The sequence below is a fragment of the Thalassophryne amazonica genome, chromosome 6, assembly GCF_902500255.1.
Source record: "Thalassophryne amazonica chromosome 6, fThaAma1.1, whole genome shotgun sequence".
NCBI classification, from domain to species: domain Eukaryota; kingdom Metazoa; phylum Chordata; class Actinopteri; order Batrachoidiformes; family Batrachoididae; genus Thalassophryne; species Thalassophryne amazonica.
Window position 1 is genome coordinate 90,038,641 of NC_047108.1, and position 15,615 is coordinate 90,054,255.

Here is a 15,615-nt window from a genome sequence, read left to right on the forward strand (position 1 = left end):
ATTTTCCTGGATATTTTCTTAGTACTAAGTCTAGCGGGGTACTTTCCCGACCTTGACCTTGAGAGTTACCCATGTAACCCTGACAAACGCTATGTGAGGTGTTTCTATGGTGTTCTGGTAGTCCCTCAGGGGCTGTCCTGATCCAGACCAATAACTTGCTGGCTGTAACACCTGTTTTGTATTTTAAACCCTTAAAAGGATTAAATTTCCAACTGTTATGCCCGTCTCCTTTTTCTTTAACTAAATATGAACATTTACCTGTTTCCCACCGAACCTTCCTTGGGACCACAGTCAGAGTCAACCTAGGAAACAGTTCTTCACCTGGATCGGTTGGTAGTGTTACTAAATGATTTAATGGTATGCTAAGTTCTTTATTAGGGTCAGCACAAAGCAGCTCCAGCCACGGGGTTAAACCCTGATGCCACAGACGTCTTATCAGCAGCTCCCAATTAATTAGAGGGAATTGTTCTTTCTTTTGCTTCAGATTGATTACCTTAGTAATCTGCCATAATTTCTGATTGATCTCTTGTTCGTCCTGCCAATGTTCTGCTCCTACCCTGTCAAAATAGGTCCTTTCCAGCCAAAAATGTGTCCTGATTCCCTGGGTTTCGATGTCTCCGTCAGTCAAGTAATGTTCTGGGAGTATTATTTCATCATCACTTAAGTCTCCCATCAATGACTGTTCCAAGCATTGATCAGTCTGTCATCTTTTTCACTATAATCTAAGCTTTATCTCTTTTGATTTATAACCAACTTTATTTATTTAATCCTCTTACAACCCTAACACCTCCTAATGTCTTTGCTCCCGACTTTCTATTTCCCTTCTAATTTTTATTTTATTTTATTTTTTTTAACTTTCTGCTTCTCGTCTTTTTCTGCTATGTTTGTTTATTAGTTTTCTCTCTTTGAAATAATATCTACCTTCTCTGTATTTACATAGCACTCTTCTCCTGTCTTTTCTTCACTGTCTGTTTCACACTTTCCTCTCTGCCTGTCATGCACCTCCCAAGTCCTCCTGTTGGGTCTAAATACCTCCCCCTCGTACTCTTTCACATTAATCTTGTATGTCAGCCAGCCTGCAAGTTCTCACAGCTTTACACAGATTACTCTCCACTCTCCCACACACCAATCTTCAAAAGCTTTATACACAAAAATTATTAAAAACAACTTTCTATGTATCTCTATCTAGACTTCTGCCACTTTTCACTCCGCGGCTTTAAACAACCTTTTTATTCACTTAACACCAATGTGTTCTGTTTAAGCATGTATCTCTTCTTCACGTTAGACAGCTTCTCCGGCGCTGTCAGCAACTTCATATATTACTTTTTTCAAGCCCTCTTTGAGCGTACAATATTTCATTTACTTCTACGCCTTACCGCGCCTCGCGTGCGTATCCTGTGCTTAATATATTATTTTCCACCAGCTCCTTTCTGAGCATACAATATTTCATTTACTTCTACGCCTTACCGCGCCTCGCGTGCGTATCCTGTGCTTAATATATTATTTTCACAAGCTCCTTTCTGAGCATACAATATTTCATTTATTTCTACGCCTTACCGCGCCTCGCGTGCGTATCCTGTGCCTTTCTGCACTTTCTTCTGCCTTTTTTTTTTTTTCACTTACTGAGCTCCTCGTGAGCTTAATGTGCCTTTGCACTGAAAATATTCTCTTTTTCTTTTCTTATAAAAAAAACTCATATTACTGTGTACTTAATTACTTATTCTTCTCCCACGCCCCACAAGCGTGTATTTGGTGCCTTACTGCACTATTTTCTGCTTCATTAATTCTCATGTATTCTGCACTAACTCTATTTATTTTATTATTTTTTTATAGTTTTTCTCTTTTCTTAAAAAATGACGTCCTTTATTGAGCTCTTTTACTTACTGTCAGCTGTGCTTCTTTGCACTTTTCTCTTTAAATCTCTTTATCACGTACGGTATTTCTACTGCGCCCCCTCAGGCGCTTATCTTGTGCTTTCTCTGCACGTATTCTCTTGTTAAACTCTTTTTTCTCACTTATTTCACTTCAGTCTCTGTTAAACTCTTTAAATAACCTTGTATTACCTTGTATCTATTTGTCAGTATACTCCCCTAAATTAACCCCTACAGCGCATGCTATCAGCCGGCACGTTAGTAACGAATTTCAACACCAATTATTCCCCAAGCATCCAGGTTAGTTCTCCACGCACTCTTTCCGCACCAGAGTTCATGAACATTCCTGAACTTTCACTCACATAGACATTCTTTTTCCCGGGAACACACACACCTTCTGAGCATTTTATCTACAAGGCCTGATAATTTTCAATCTTATCTTTTTTTAGTCTCTTATCAATTTTCTTAGTCCAGGTTCTTTTGGGTAAGAGGCAATTAAAAAATATCACCTGTCAACTTGGGCGGAAATCCCGACTCACTCCTCCAGATCGTGCAGAAATTATAAAAGGTTTCTGCTTACCTTTTAGTCGTGATCACTGTTATTTACGGTCTGGAGGGATGAGTTGGACTGCCCCAGGCTGCCGGAATGCCCCTGGACCCTCCTGAAGCTGGCTCGCCAAGTTCTGTCGCGGCTCGTCTTTTTGGTCTTCTCAGGATGTCGTCTTTTAGATAACACAAACTAATTGCAAGTGATATGCTAGAAAGAGGACACAACACTTTAGAATAATTCAGCCTTAAGCAAGATAAAATGCACAGAGTTTTTAAGTTTATTTAAGCCTTCGACACAAAGCTTAGACAAACTGAGTCCTCTAGAGAGACTGAATATGACAACCGCGCTCGTCTATTTATTGGAGACCCGCGGGCATCGCTCCTCCTTCGACTTTTTTATTTATTTCATTCCCAAGACATGGTTTTCTATTGGAAGCGTCCTCTAGTGAACCCTAAGCAGGTGTTAGGCCATTATTTCAATGTGACAAACGCTCCCATTAAAACATGAAGGATTTACAACTGATTTTTTAAAAGACCTTCAGCCACAGGTGCAGCTGGCCTGAGGCCCCCTCCGCACGTGGCCTCAGCCACACGTGCAGCTGGCCTGAGGCCCCCGCACGTGGCCTGCGGGAAAGCACCTAAAAGGCCTTGGAAAGCCCCTGACAGACTAAATGACTAATAGAGCCCTTTTTTTGGGTTGAACACCTGCTAGTTCAACCAGAGGACATACAGTTCGGATCAGGACACTTGATAGTTCATCACAGTTCAAATATGGACCTAAAAATTCTTCTACACTTCTTAGGAGGAGGCTTGAAAGTGAAAGCAATCTTGGAACGGACCAAGTGATGATCCGTATAGCAGTCCGCGCTAGGCATCACCCTGGTATGTAGTACGTCTCTTCTATCACGCTGTCGCGTCAGAACGTAGTCCAGAAGGTGCCAGTGTTTGGAGCATGGGTGTCTCCAGGTTGCTTTGAATCTCTTTCTGTTGGAACAGGCTGTTGGTGATCGTCAAGTCATGTGCAGAGCAGAACTCCAGCAGCAGGCGGCCATTGTCATTACAGTTGCCTATGCCATGTTTCCCTAGCACGTCCTTCCATACATCAGAGTCGCGGCCCACTCTGGCATTGAAATCTCCCATGATGAGGAGCTTGTCCTGGGTGTCGATGCGCTGTAGAAGGTTGTGCAGATCGCTATAGAAAGCCTCCTTAACTCTGATGTCGGCCTGCATGGTTGGGGCATACACACTAACAATAGTGGCAAAATCCTTGTTATTGATGGGGAGCCGGAGTGACATGAGTCGGTCAGAATGTCCAACTGGCAAACTGTGTAACCTATGTGCTATGGCGCTCTTAATCATGAACCCAACCCCTGAGAGTCGACGATCTTCTTTAGACTTCCCTGACCAGAACAGTGTGTAGCCTGTACCTTCCTCGGTGAGTGACCCTTGGTCTGCAAAGCGCACCTCGCTGAGTGCAGCAATGTCTGTCAAGCCTTGCTAGCTCTTTGGCGACTAAGGCTGAGCGTCTTCGAGGACGATCGCTATTGTCTGAGTCCATCATTGTGCGTACATTCCAGCACGCAATTTTCAGGTTCTTTGTTTTTCTTTTCGCACCGCGTGTAGTGATGCCAGTTGGCAGCGGTGAGCCAACTGGGTCTAGTGAGACAAGCCATGTTTAGACCACCTTTTCTAGGTCTGTCTCCATGTGGAGCAAGCAGGGCTATCCCTAAACAGGGCTGCTTGGTCACGCAGGGCCCTGCCGGATGATGCTGTTGTCTCGGGTCAGCAATCAAACGACCATAGCTCCTGAGCCGCCTGCATGCAGGATCGAGACTGCAGCTCCCAGTGCCCGTCATGCACCTGCTGTTTTCACCTCTTCCCATCGCTGCAGGGCTTTCCTTCCCGCCTGCGCTCATTGCTTAAAGTGGGGATCAGCTCGCGCACACCAATTCCACTCTTTAGGCAAGGTGGCACTCCACAGTGGCACAGACAAGCTGAGACGGATGTGGCGACCACCAGGCTGTAGGTTTTACATCAGAGTGACCTTCTCCTAGCCTCTGGCTAAAGAACCTTCCTCGGAGGCACGGGGGCAGTAACCCAGGCTGGGGGTTTAACATCAGGGTTTTCCTTCCCCTAGCTGGATTGCCTTAACAGGGCTAATGAGTCCCATCTACCCACCGCTATAACCCAGTCAGCTGGGAGGCTCGTGATGGCGGGAGCGTCTAGATCCCGTATAGGTCATGGACCTACCACTGCCATACTTGAATGAACAATATCTGTGTTGTAAAACAACAACAACAAAAACACAAAGCCAACCTAATCAAAACCAAAGTGAGTGCAGCTCCAGGAAAACCTACCTGAAACAATCTAAAACTGACTGAAAATAAATCTGACTCAATCTAAACTGAAAACAATTCATCTAGCGCAACGTAACTATAGCTTGTAAGCTAACAAACGGAATATAAAATGTATTTATTTATATAGCGCCAAGTCACAACAAACAGTTGCCCCAAGGTGCTTTATATTGTAAGGCAAGAGTCATACAACAATTACAGAAAAACAGAAAAACCCCAACGGTCAAAATGACCACCCTGTGAGCAAGCACTTGGCGACAGTGGGAAGGAAAAATTCCCTTTTAACAGGAAGAAACCTCCAGCAGAACCAGGCTCAGGGAGGGGCAGTCTTCTGCTGGGACTGGTTGGGGCTGAGGGAATATAAAGCTAACCAAATCTAAATGCATTTAAAACAATCAGTCGAAACCTTTATCACTATGAAAACAGATAAATGTGTATAAAGCTAACTGAATCTGAAAGTAACTGAAAAACAGGTAACTGAACATAAATTAATGCAAAGATATGCAAATTGTTAAATGAATATAAAGCTAGCAATCTAAAATGTACTTAAAATCACACTATCTGAATCTAAAAATGTATTTATCACCGTAAACATAATTTCATGCAAAGCAATAGCTAAATGGATATAAAGCTAACAAAGTAAAATTGTAAAATTGGTGTAAAATAACACTATCTGAATCTAAAAATGTATTTATTACTATGAAAACAGTTAAGTGTATATAAAGCTAACTGAACATAAATTCATGCAAAGCTATGTGACTAGCTAAATGAATATAAAGCTAGCAATCTAACATTTACTTAAAATAACACTCTATGAATCTAAAAATGTATTTATCGCTATGAAAACAGTTAAATGTATATAAAGCTAACTGAAAAACAGCTAACTGAACATATAAATTCATGCAAAGCTATGCAAAGAGAGAGTTAGAGAAGTAGAAAAAAATCATACTTACTTACTTACTTACATGCATGCATAGTAATGCATATTCTTAATAAGGACTAGCTATGTTTTTAATAGCAAGACTTTTAAATGTATTGGTCACAAGTCCTCACTATGCAATATGTACAATTGTCAGCACAATGGCTCTGTGACCATCTGGATGATCCAGAGGAGGGGATGATCCAGAGCATCTCCCATGTTTGATTAAGATATAATGTAAAATATACATTAAATAGGGTTCTCAATGTTAAATTTAAATGGCCACAAAATCTGGATAAAACACTCGATGAATGAATGAATGAATGAATGAAAACTGTTTATTTCGAACATTTGATACAACAACAATTACAAGATAGATCAGTAAAGACAACAACAAAAAAGTTCCTACTGTGTACCCAACATGTCCGAAAAGGGGTAGGGTGAAGCATCAGCTTATTTATCCCTACCCCTTCTTCCCCACAACCAGTAATACCCTTTGCCACATATACACATAGATTCCTACACACCTAAACCGATATCAATATATATATACATATACATATACATACACATATATATATACATACACACATCAACATACATACACATATACATACACATATATACACATATACATATATACACATATATATACACAAACATAAATATACACCTACACATACCTACTTACATACAAAATACTACATATTTACAAGCCGAAGCAAAAAACAAAAACACCCTAACCCTCATTACCCTTCCTCCTCCCTATACCCAGAAAAAAACATTTTTGTACCGCTGTTTGAACTGGTTCATGCTTGGACATTGCTTGAGCCCCACTCCCAATCTGTTCCACATCCTCACCCCACAGACAGAAATACAGAAACCTTTTAATGTTGTTCGTGCCCACTGATGCTTTAAATTAAATTTCCCCCTCAGACTGTAATCCCCTGATCTGTTAAAAAACATATTTTTAATATTTGCTGGAAGTAAATTGTTTATTGCTTTATACACAATTTGTACTGTTGAATGACCAGTCTGTGAATTTTAAGAATTTGGATTGTAAAAATAGTGGATTTGTATGATCTCTATAGCCAGTATTATGAATAATTCTTATAGCTCTTTTCTGCATTACTGATAGTGATTGTGTTGTACCTTTATAAGTATTACCCCATACCTCTGCACAGTACTGTAAATATGGTAAAACCAGTGAGCAGTAAAGAATGCGGAGTGAGTTGTGGTCCAGAATATGTTTCGCTTTGTTTAGAACTGAAATGCTTCTTGACAGTTTACTTTGTATATGTTTTATATGAGTCTTCCAGTTTATCTTATCATCTATTATCACCCCCAGAAACTTATTTTCATGTACCCTTTCAATATCTACCCCCTCGACTTGTAACTGAACCTGTATGTCTGTATTACAATAGCCAAATAACATGTATTTTGTTTTACTTAAGTTTAATGATAATTTGTTTCTGTCAAACCATATTTTCAATTTTCCCATTTCTATACTGATCCTCCTCAGTAACTCCTGCAAATCCCCCCCTGAACAAAAAAATGCTTGTGTCATCTGCAAATAATACTAATTTTAATATTTTGGAAACATTGACAATATCATTTATATAACTTAGAAACAGTTTTGGACCCAATACTGACCCCTGTGGGACGCCACAAGCATTGTCCAAGCATGATGATGTATATTCCCCCAACTTCACAAACTGTTTTCTGTTACTTAAGTAGCTTCTCATCCAGTGCAACACCAACCCCCTAATCCCATACTGTTCAAGTTTATTGATTAATATGTCATGATTAATTGTATCAAAAGCCTTTTTAAGGTCTATAAATATTCCAACTGAATGTAATTTGTGGTCTATGGCGTTTGTAATCTCCTCAACTGATTCTATTAATGCAAGTGATGTTGAACTATGTGCTCTGAATCCATATTGACTATCAGTAAGTAATTTATGTTTATTTATGAATTTGTCTAATTTATTATTGAATAACTTTTCTAATAATTCGGAAAATTGTGGAAGCAAAGAAACAGGTCTATAATTTGTGAAGTGGTGTCTATCCCCAGTCTTATACAGCGGCACAACCTTAGCTATTTTCATTTGATTGGGAAATTTACCGGTTTGAAATAAGTTACAGATGTATGTTAATGGTTCTACAATCCATTCAATGACCTGTTTTACCACCACCATATCAATTTCATTTAAATCGGTAGATGTTTTATATTTACAATTATTCACAATGTCTATAATTTCATTTCCATCCACTGCTGTGAGGAACATTGAACAGGGATTTCTTGCTATAAGATTATTATCCCAATCCTCAGATTGGGAATCGGGAATTTTTTCTGCCAAGCTTGGTCCAATATTTACAAAAAAATTATTAAAACCGTTGACTACCTCATCCTTATTTTCCTTCTTGACATTATTATCAATTAAATACTGAGGGTAACTCTGTTTTTTATTACCATTTTTGATAATGCTATTTAATATATCCCATATTCCTTTAATATTGTTTTTGTTATTATATAATATGTTACTATAATATTCCTTCCTACATACCCGTATAATATTAATCTATTTTTGTATTTCTTATATCTATTTTCTGCCTCTTTAGTCTTTAGTTTTATGAATTCTCTATACAGTGTATTTTTCTTATTACATGCATTTCGTAACCCTTTCGTCATCCATGGTCGAGCTTGGATTTTTTGTTTTCTGTAGTCTTGTTTAATTGGACAATTTTTATCATATAATGATGTAAATATTTGTAAAAAAGTTTCATATGCACTATCAACATCACTTTCACTGTATACCTTTTCCCAGTTTTGCTCCTGTAAATCCTTCTTTAGTGTGTTCATGTTTTCCTCTGTCCGCACTCGCCTGTATTTTATTTTCTCCTCTGGCTGATTCCGCCGATGGTTTCTATTATAAACGATGAAAACTGGTAGATGATCACTAATGTCATTGATCAATAATCCACTCAGTGTTATTCTCAATATCATTGCTGAATATATTATCAATTAAGGTGGCACTATGGGATGTAATTCTGCTTGGCCTGGTGATTTTTGGATATAAACTCATACTGTACATTATACTGATAAATTCATCTGTTATTTTATGCTTATTTGGATTGAGCAGATCAATATTTAAGTCACCACAAATGAACAAAGTTTTTTTATTAGTTTTTGAGAACATTTTTCCCATACAGTCAGTGAATGTTTCAATACTAGATCCTGGTGCTCTATATATACAGCTGACTAATACATTTTTGCTTTTTTCTTCACATATTTCAATAGTTATACATTCTAATAAGTTATCAATCACAGTTGTCATATTGTCTACTATTTTATAATCCATGTTCTTATCCACATACACAGCCACTCCTCCTCCACTCTTATTTTTTCTGTTTACACAATTAAATTCATATCCATCCAGTTCAAAATCCATTCCTTTATCTTCATTGATCCATGTTTCTGATATAGCAATTATGTTAAATATTTTTTTAAACTGACTTAAATATTCTTTAATGTTGTTAAAGTTTGCATATAGACTTCTGCTGTTGAAATGGATTATTGATAATTTGTTATCCGTTCTAATGATCCGATTAAACTGTTCATCTGTATAATAGCAACAACTGTCATTGATATTTGAGAAGAAATTATTGTCCGGGTCTATATCGTGCTCCAAGTCCAGTACATTGTGGTCTGTGTATTTAAATGTTCTCAGTTCTACTTTTCCATGATCAGCAATCCTTTGAGTTATATCCTTCTTGTCTCCAGATGTAGATGAATAGGTAGTAGATGAATAGGTTCCTCTGGTCTGTGTCATGGTGTTGTGATGTGTTTGTGTCCTCATACCTTATTGGTCATATTTGTCCAGATCCTCGCTTTAAGAAACACTATTGTTCATATTTGTCCAGCTCCTCGATGTTCCTTATTGCCATGACTTTTGCTTGTTCTGGTGATCCGTTCAGTTTGATGAATATTTTACAGTTTGAAGTCCATGTGTGCTGGATTTTTCCCTGTTTCTTCAAGAAGCGTGCTTTCCTGGCGATGTCGGCATTCCGTTTGGTGAGATGTTCATTGATGAATACGTTTGTCCCTTTCAGTTTTCTTCCTTGTTTTAACAGTGCTGTTTTGTGTTTTCTGTTGATGAATCTCATGATGACGGTTCGTTTATCACCGTCATTTCTCCGGGGCAGAGGGTGGCACGCTTCAATGTTATTTAAATCCATTTCTATACCTTTAGATAGGAGGAAATCAGCAACCTGTTTTTCCACAGAGCTGACCTCCTGTTCACTGGGCTCCCCTCCGCTCTCATCTGTTACCGCCCGTGCGTAGGACCGTGGTTTGATGTGAAGACCTGTGATGATGTCGTTAATTCTGGTGTACTGCTCCAATTCAGCCACTCTATTTTCCAGCTGCACCAGATGCCGGTCTTTCTCGGCATTCTGGAGCCGTAATGCCTTCACCTCCTCCACCAGATCCATGATTGATTTCTGTTGCTGCTTCACAACAGAAATCTCCTCTGATAGAAAGTCCAGAGATTTTTTAATATCGTCACCTTCCTCCGCTGTCAGAACCTTCTTAGGCCCCATGGTCGGCTTATGAACAGCTTGTCGATCGCCGATGTTAACAGCCTGCGTTGTTTGTCACCGGGATGGATCTGCACTGCGCTGGTGCCGCGCGGCCTCGGTGTTTCCGCGCTGATGGATCCGCGGTGGCTGCACGAGGCCTCGGGGAAGCGGCACTCGTGACGCGCGGCTCTAATGACGCAGCGCGCGGCCTCAGTGAATTCACCACGTTGGGCGGGCCTCGGACGTTGTTGCTGTCCAGTTGCGGGGCTAAGTTGCCGGTTGAGGTGGTATTCCCACTGTCCGGGTTGGCAAACACCGGCGTGGCAGATGGCAACCACAAACACCACCTCTGAAAACTCAGGTACAAACTTTTTGCAGCTCGCTCTGATGACACGCAGCTCTGACTCAATAAAGGGCACTATCCTACATGCCGAAGTTTGATCTTTTTTTGACAGTTTTAAATTTTTGAAAATTCATTCAATGTTAATGTTTTTCCTGACTTTGCCCTTTGACTTATGACCTTGAAATTTAAATCAGTTCTTCTCTATCATGATATGAATCTTCAGTAAAAATTGCAGAATTATATATGAAAAAAATTGGGCTCCAAGCTGTTTACAAACAGACACGCAAACAAGGGTGAAAACATAACCTCCTCCAACTTCATTGGCGGACGTAATAAATTACCATCACAATGAGATCAAATCTTTTTATATGTGTAACATTTTATGTAAATGCAACACTTTTGTTTTTGCTCCCATTTTTCGTGAGCTGAACTCAAAGATCTAAAAAATTTTCTGTATACACAAAAAACCTATTTCTCTCAAATATTGTTCATAAATCTGTCTAAATCTGTGTTAGTGAGCATTTCTCCTTTGCTGAGAAAATCCATCCCATTTCACAGGTGTGTCATATCAAGATGCTGATTAGACAGCATGATTATTGCAGAGGTGTGCCTCAGGTTGGCCACAATAAAAAGCTACTCTGAAAGGTGCAGTTTTGCTTTATTGGGGGGGGAGTTCAGAAAAATAGTATCTAGAGTGACCACCATTTGCCTCATGCAGTGCAATACATCTCCTTCGCACAGAGTTGGTCAGGTTGTTGATTGTGGCCTGTGGAATATTGGTCCACTCCTCTTCAATGGCTGTACAAAGTTGCTGGATATTGGCAGGAACTGGAACGCGCTGTCGTATACGCCAATCCAGAGCATCCAAAAGTTGCTCAACAGGTGACATGTCTGAGTATGCTGGCCATGCAAGAACTTGGATGTTTTCAGCTTCCAGGAATAGTGCACAGATCTTTGTAACAAGGGGCGGTGGATTATCATGCTGCAACATGAGGTGGTGGTCGTGGATGAATGGCACAACACTGGGCCTCGGGTTCTCATCACGGTATCTCTGTGCATTCAAAATGCCATTGATAAAGTGCCCCTGTGTTCGTTGTCCATAACATGCGCCTGTCCATACCATAACCCCACTGCCACCATGGGCCACTCGATCGTCAACATTGACATCAGCAAACTGCTCAACCACACGACACCACACATACTGTCTGCCATCTGTCCTCAACAGTGAAAACCGGGATTCATCCATGAAGAGAACATCTCTCCACCTTGCCAGATGGCATCTAATGTGAGCATTTGCTCACTCAAATTGGTTATGATGACGAACTTCAGTCAGGTTGAAATTCTGATGAGGATGACAAGCATGCAGATGAGCTTCCCTGAGACAGTTTCAGACAGTTTGTGCAGAAATTCTTTGGTTCTGCAAACTGACTGTTTCAGCAGCTGTCCCTGTGGCTGGTCTCAGCCGATCTTGGATGTGAACATGCTAGATCTGGAGGTCCTGGGCTGGTGTGGTTACACGTGGTCTGCGGTTGTGAGGCCGATTGGATGTACTGCCAAATTCTCTGAAACGCCTTAGACGACACTTCACAGACAACAGCTCTGGTGGACATTCCTGCAGTTAGCATGTCAATTACACGCTCCCTCAAAACTTGCGACATCTGTGGCATTGTGCTGTGTGATAAAACTGAACATTTCAGAATGGCCTTTTTATTATGACCAGCCTAAGGCACACCTGTGCAATAATCATGCTGTCTAATCAGCATCTTGATATGCCCAGGGCTGTGAAAACTCAGCGGATCCGCGGGATTCCACGGATTTCATCATGGGCGGGGTGGGGGGGTTGTACTCTTTAACTGTGATCGTTACTGAGGTTTTAAAATGCTTATCGCAAAGCGTTCGTTTTTTTTTTTTTTTTTTTTTTTTTTTACGACATCATGCAAGTTTTCAGTGTCCGCAGACACTGATCTGTGTGTTACAGATACATATCAGTTTCATCGGATTCGCGGAGTTTCGAGGAGAATAAATGCCACTCAAAGCATAGTTGTTACGACAGTTGTCGTAAAGCGGGACTGGTTGGTTGCTGTGGTGACACTGTGTGGCTCCTGTGCGACGCTTAGCTAAACGTAGCATGTGGACATCGCAGACTTTTAGAACTGTAAAGTTTTTAAAGGAAGAATTTTGCAGCATGTCTGTGTCACGGAGTGACATCAGACAGAGCGAAGATGGCGAGAAAGACGGTTTGAAAAAGTCTGATAAGGACAAAAATTCATGGAATTGTTGTTGGCTTCATGAACACACCTGAAAGATAAACGGGAAAAGCGAACTGGTAAGAATTTTTTTTCTCTCTCTGGAAAATAAACATTGTGCTGTTCAAACAGGATTTCAGAAAAGATTGTGCTTTTTTGTCTTTCATTAATCTAGACTTTCTTTCATTGAAAAAAAAAAGACATTGCGGTTTTGAATGAAATTAGGCTACATGAATTTACACAACAATGTAAATTAATTTTTATTAATGTAGACTTTTTTCATGGGAAAAAAGACACTGGCTTTGAGTGGATTTACAGGAATTTACACAAGAATGTTTGGCTTTTTTACTATAAGGTATGTTATTGATATTTTATCATGATTTTTAAAATATTCTACAAGCTTTAGCTGTGGTTTTTGACATGGTTGATCCTCATGACGTGTAAACTGAAATCAAGTTGAAACTACTCCAATATTTTATGACCAAAATGCCAGCATGGCTGCAGCTTTGAACACTGTTACAAACAGCCCCGGTCTCCCCTAGCGGTTATAACTGGGCCGCTGTACCAATAAAGATCACGGCTTTGACTACCTAAAACAAACAAACATCACCCATTCATTTTATCTTAAATTTTCATCCTCGTTTCCACACCAGGAGCAACATTCAGGACTAAATCCTAACAGCTCGTGAGCTCAGCTGAGCTGAAGTGGAATACAAAAGCGAATCCGCAGATGAAAACCACCGAGGACATAACGGCCAGGAGGAGCAGCATCATAAAGCCCCAAAGTTCTTCAACTTTCTCCAGCGAAACACACGGAGACAAAAAATAAATATAACCCAAACGTCGGTGGGGTTTTTGTTTCTGGCAAAAACAGCAGCATTTTGATAAATCCAGGGATGAAACAAGCCATTAAATTTGGCAATGCTGATTGGCCAAATATTTATTATTTTTCCTTAGCAACCACACACAATTGGTCCAGGGGTGAAAATATTTCTCGCCCCCAAGATATTAAATTTGGCAATGCTGATTGGCCAAATATTTATTTATTTTCCTTAGCAACCACACACAATTGGTCCAGGGGTGAAAATATTTCTTGCCCCCAAGATATTAAATTTGGCAATGCTGATTGGCCAAATATTTATTAGTTTTCCTTAGCAACATACACAATTGGTCATTTTGCTGCACTTCAAGGGGCTCTTGAGTGAGTGCCCAAGAAGAGAAATGATGAGTTCTGTGCTTCTCTCAGTGGAAATGCACTGTTGAATGAGTCATTTGGTGGAAATGTTGTTTTAATAATTCAGATTACATCTAGGCACATACTGTTAAATAAAAGTAACATTAATAATGCTTTTTCTTAATATATTTTATAATTTTTCCCTTCCACATCTAGGAGGGTGGTGCCCCAGCGCCCCCTATGAGCCACCCACCACTGGTTTTAACTGTCACTTTAAAGTTGAACTTGCCAAACAGAAGTGTTTAGCAGTCTGCCACTTGATGTTTATCAGTAATGATGATAATTATAACTATTTTAAATAAAGTTGTCCATTTCAACCATCGATGCCACACATGGGTGGTGGTTGTAACACATTTGTCTCACTGTCTAACTGTTCTTGCTTTTTTTAGCCAACACAAATGTCCAATTTCAGTAACTTTGCAAGATTAAAAAAGGTTTTAAGTTTTAAATGTAATATTTTCAGGATTAATTTGTTATTCTGTTTGGTTTTATAGAGTTTCCACAGTTTTTGTTTTCTAAACGTCTGTGATAATAGACATCCTGTTGTAACTATTCTTTTGAACAGTATGAGCCTTTGAACCCTGTCTCAGCCACTCTGGAGCTCCTATTGGTAGAAGACGTGATAGTTTCTCCTGCCACCGTAACCATATATAACCACCCAGACGTCCAGGTAAGATAAAGATTTACTAATGCTGTAGTTAACATAGCACTCTGTGTTCTGTGTATCCTCATAGCAATGAGCTTAGACATAAAAGACATGACTTGATTTACTAAAACCTTTCATATGAATTTGGCACTTTACTGTAAGGGTTTTTCTTATAACTTTTACCCCTGGTCTCAAACAAAGTTTGAGTTGAAGGGTATCATCCTATCCTGTTCCATCTGTCTGATTGGTTGCCTTTTTTGGGGGGGGTGGGGGGGGTTACACCTTTTTTTAGTCAGCCATCTTGAAACTTGTTTTGATATACCATACTAGCACGCTGTTAATCTTGAAGGATATGCTACTATTTCTGACTTCATTTTTGCAAGAATTATGCAGAACAACATGAATAGTATCATCATTACACTTTTCAAATAGCTCCTATTTGTACATGTTTGGATAAATTAGGACGCAAACACTTATGGTCTTGCACTCTCGTCTGTAGTTAATGAGATTTCATGTCAGCAAAATAATTTTACAAAATGTATGTGTTTTGGTGATGTTCACAGTTAAAGGGCCTTTGTGAAATGGCATGGAAGAATAGATGTCAAAATAAGACTAACTTAACTAACTTGAGTGTTTGTCTTCAATGACTTGTGTGGTACTTTCTACATTTTTAACACTGTCATAAGGTAATGCTTGCATTTGGCCTTACAGGTGAGCCTAGCATTGCGAGAGGGGTCTGGGCACTTTTTTGTAAATACCAGTATTAAAGGCATAGTGAATGTAGCGTTCCAAGAGGTCCAAGGAACTGCTGAGGTAAGAAGAGACATTTGTATGATGTCAGAAATTTTGGTTAAAGATTGAATAACAATCCA

The 15,615-nt window shown here is 39.6% G+C and overlaps 1 protein-coding gene across 1 annotated transcript in view; it reads left to right on the forward strand.

The window, feature by feature from the left end:
- The window catches only part of nup210 (nucleoporin 210), a 178,097-nt gene that overhangs the window by 97,957 nt on the left and 64,525 nt on the right, over window positions 1-15,615 (forward strand). Inside the window, 2 exon segments of the mRNA XM_034172768.1 lie at window positions 14,663-14,767; window positions 15,455-15,556. Of these exon segments, the coding sequence (XP_034028659.1) occupies window positions 14,663-14,767; window positions 15,455-15,556 (207 nt within the window).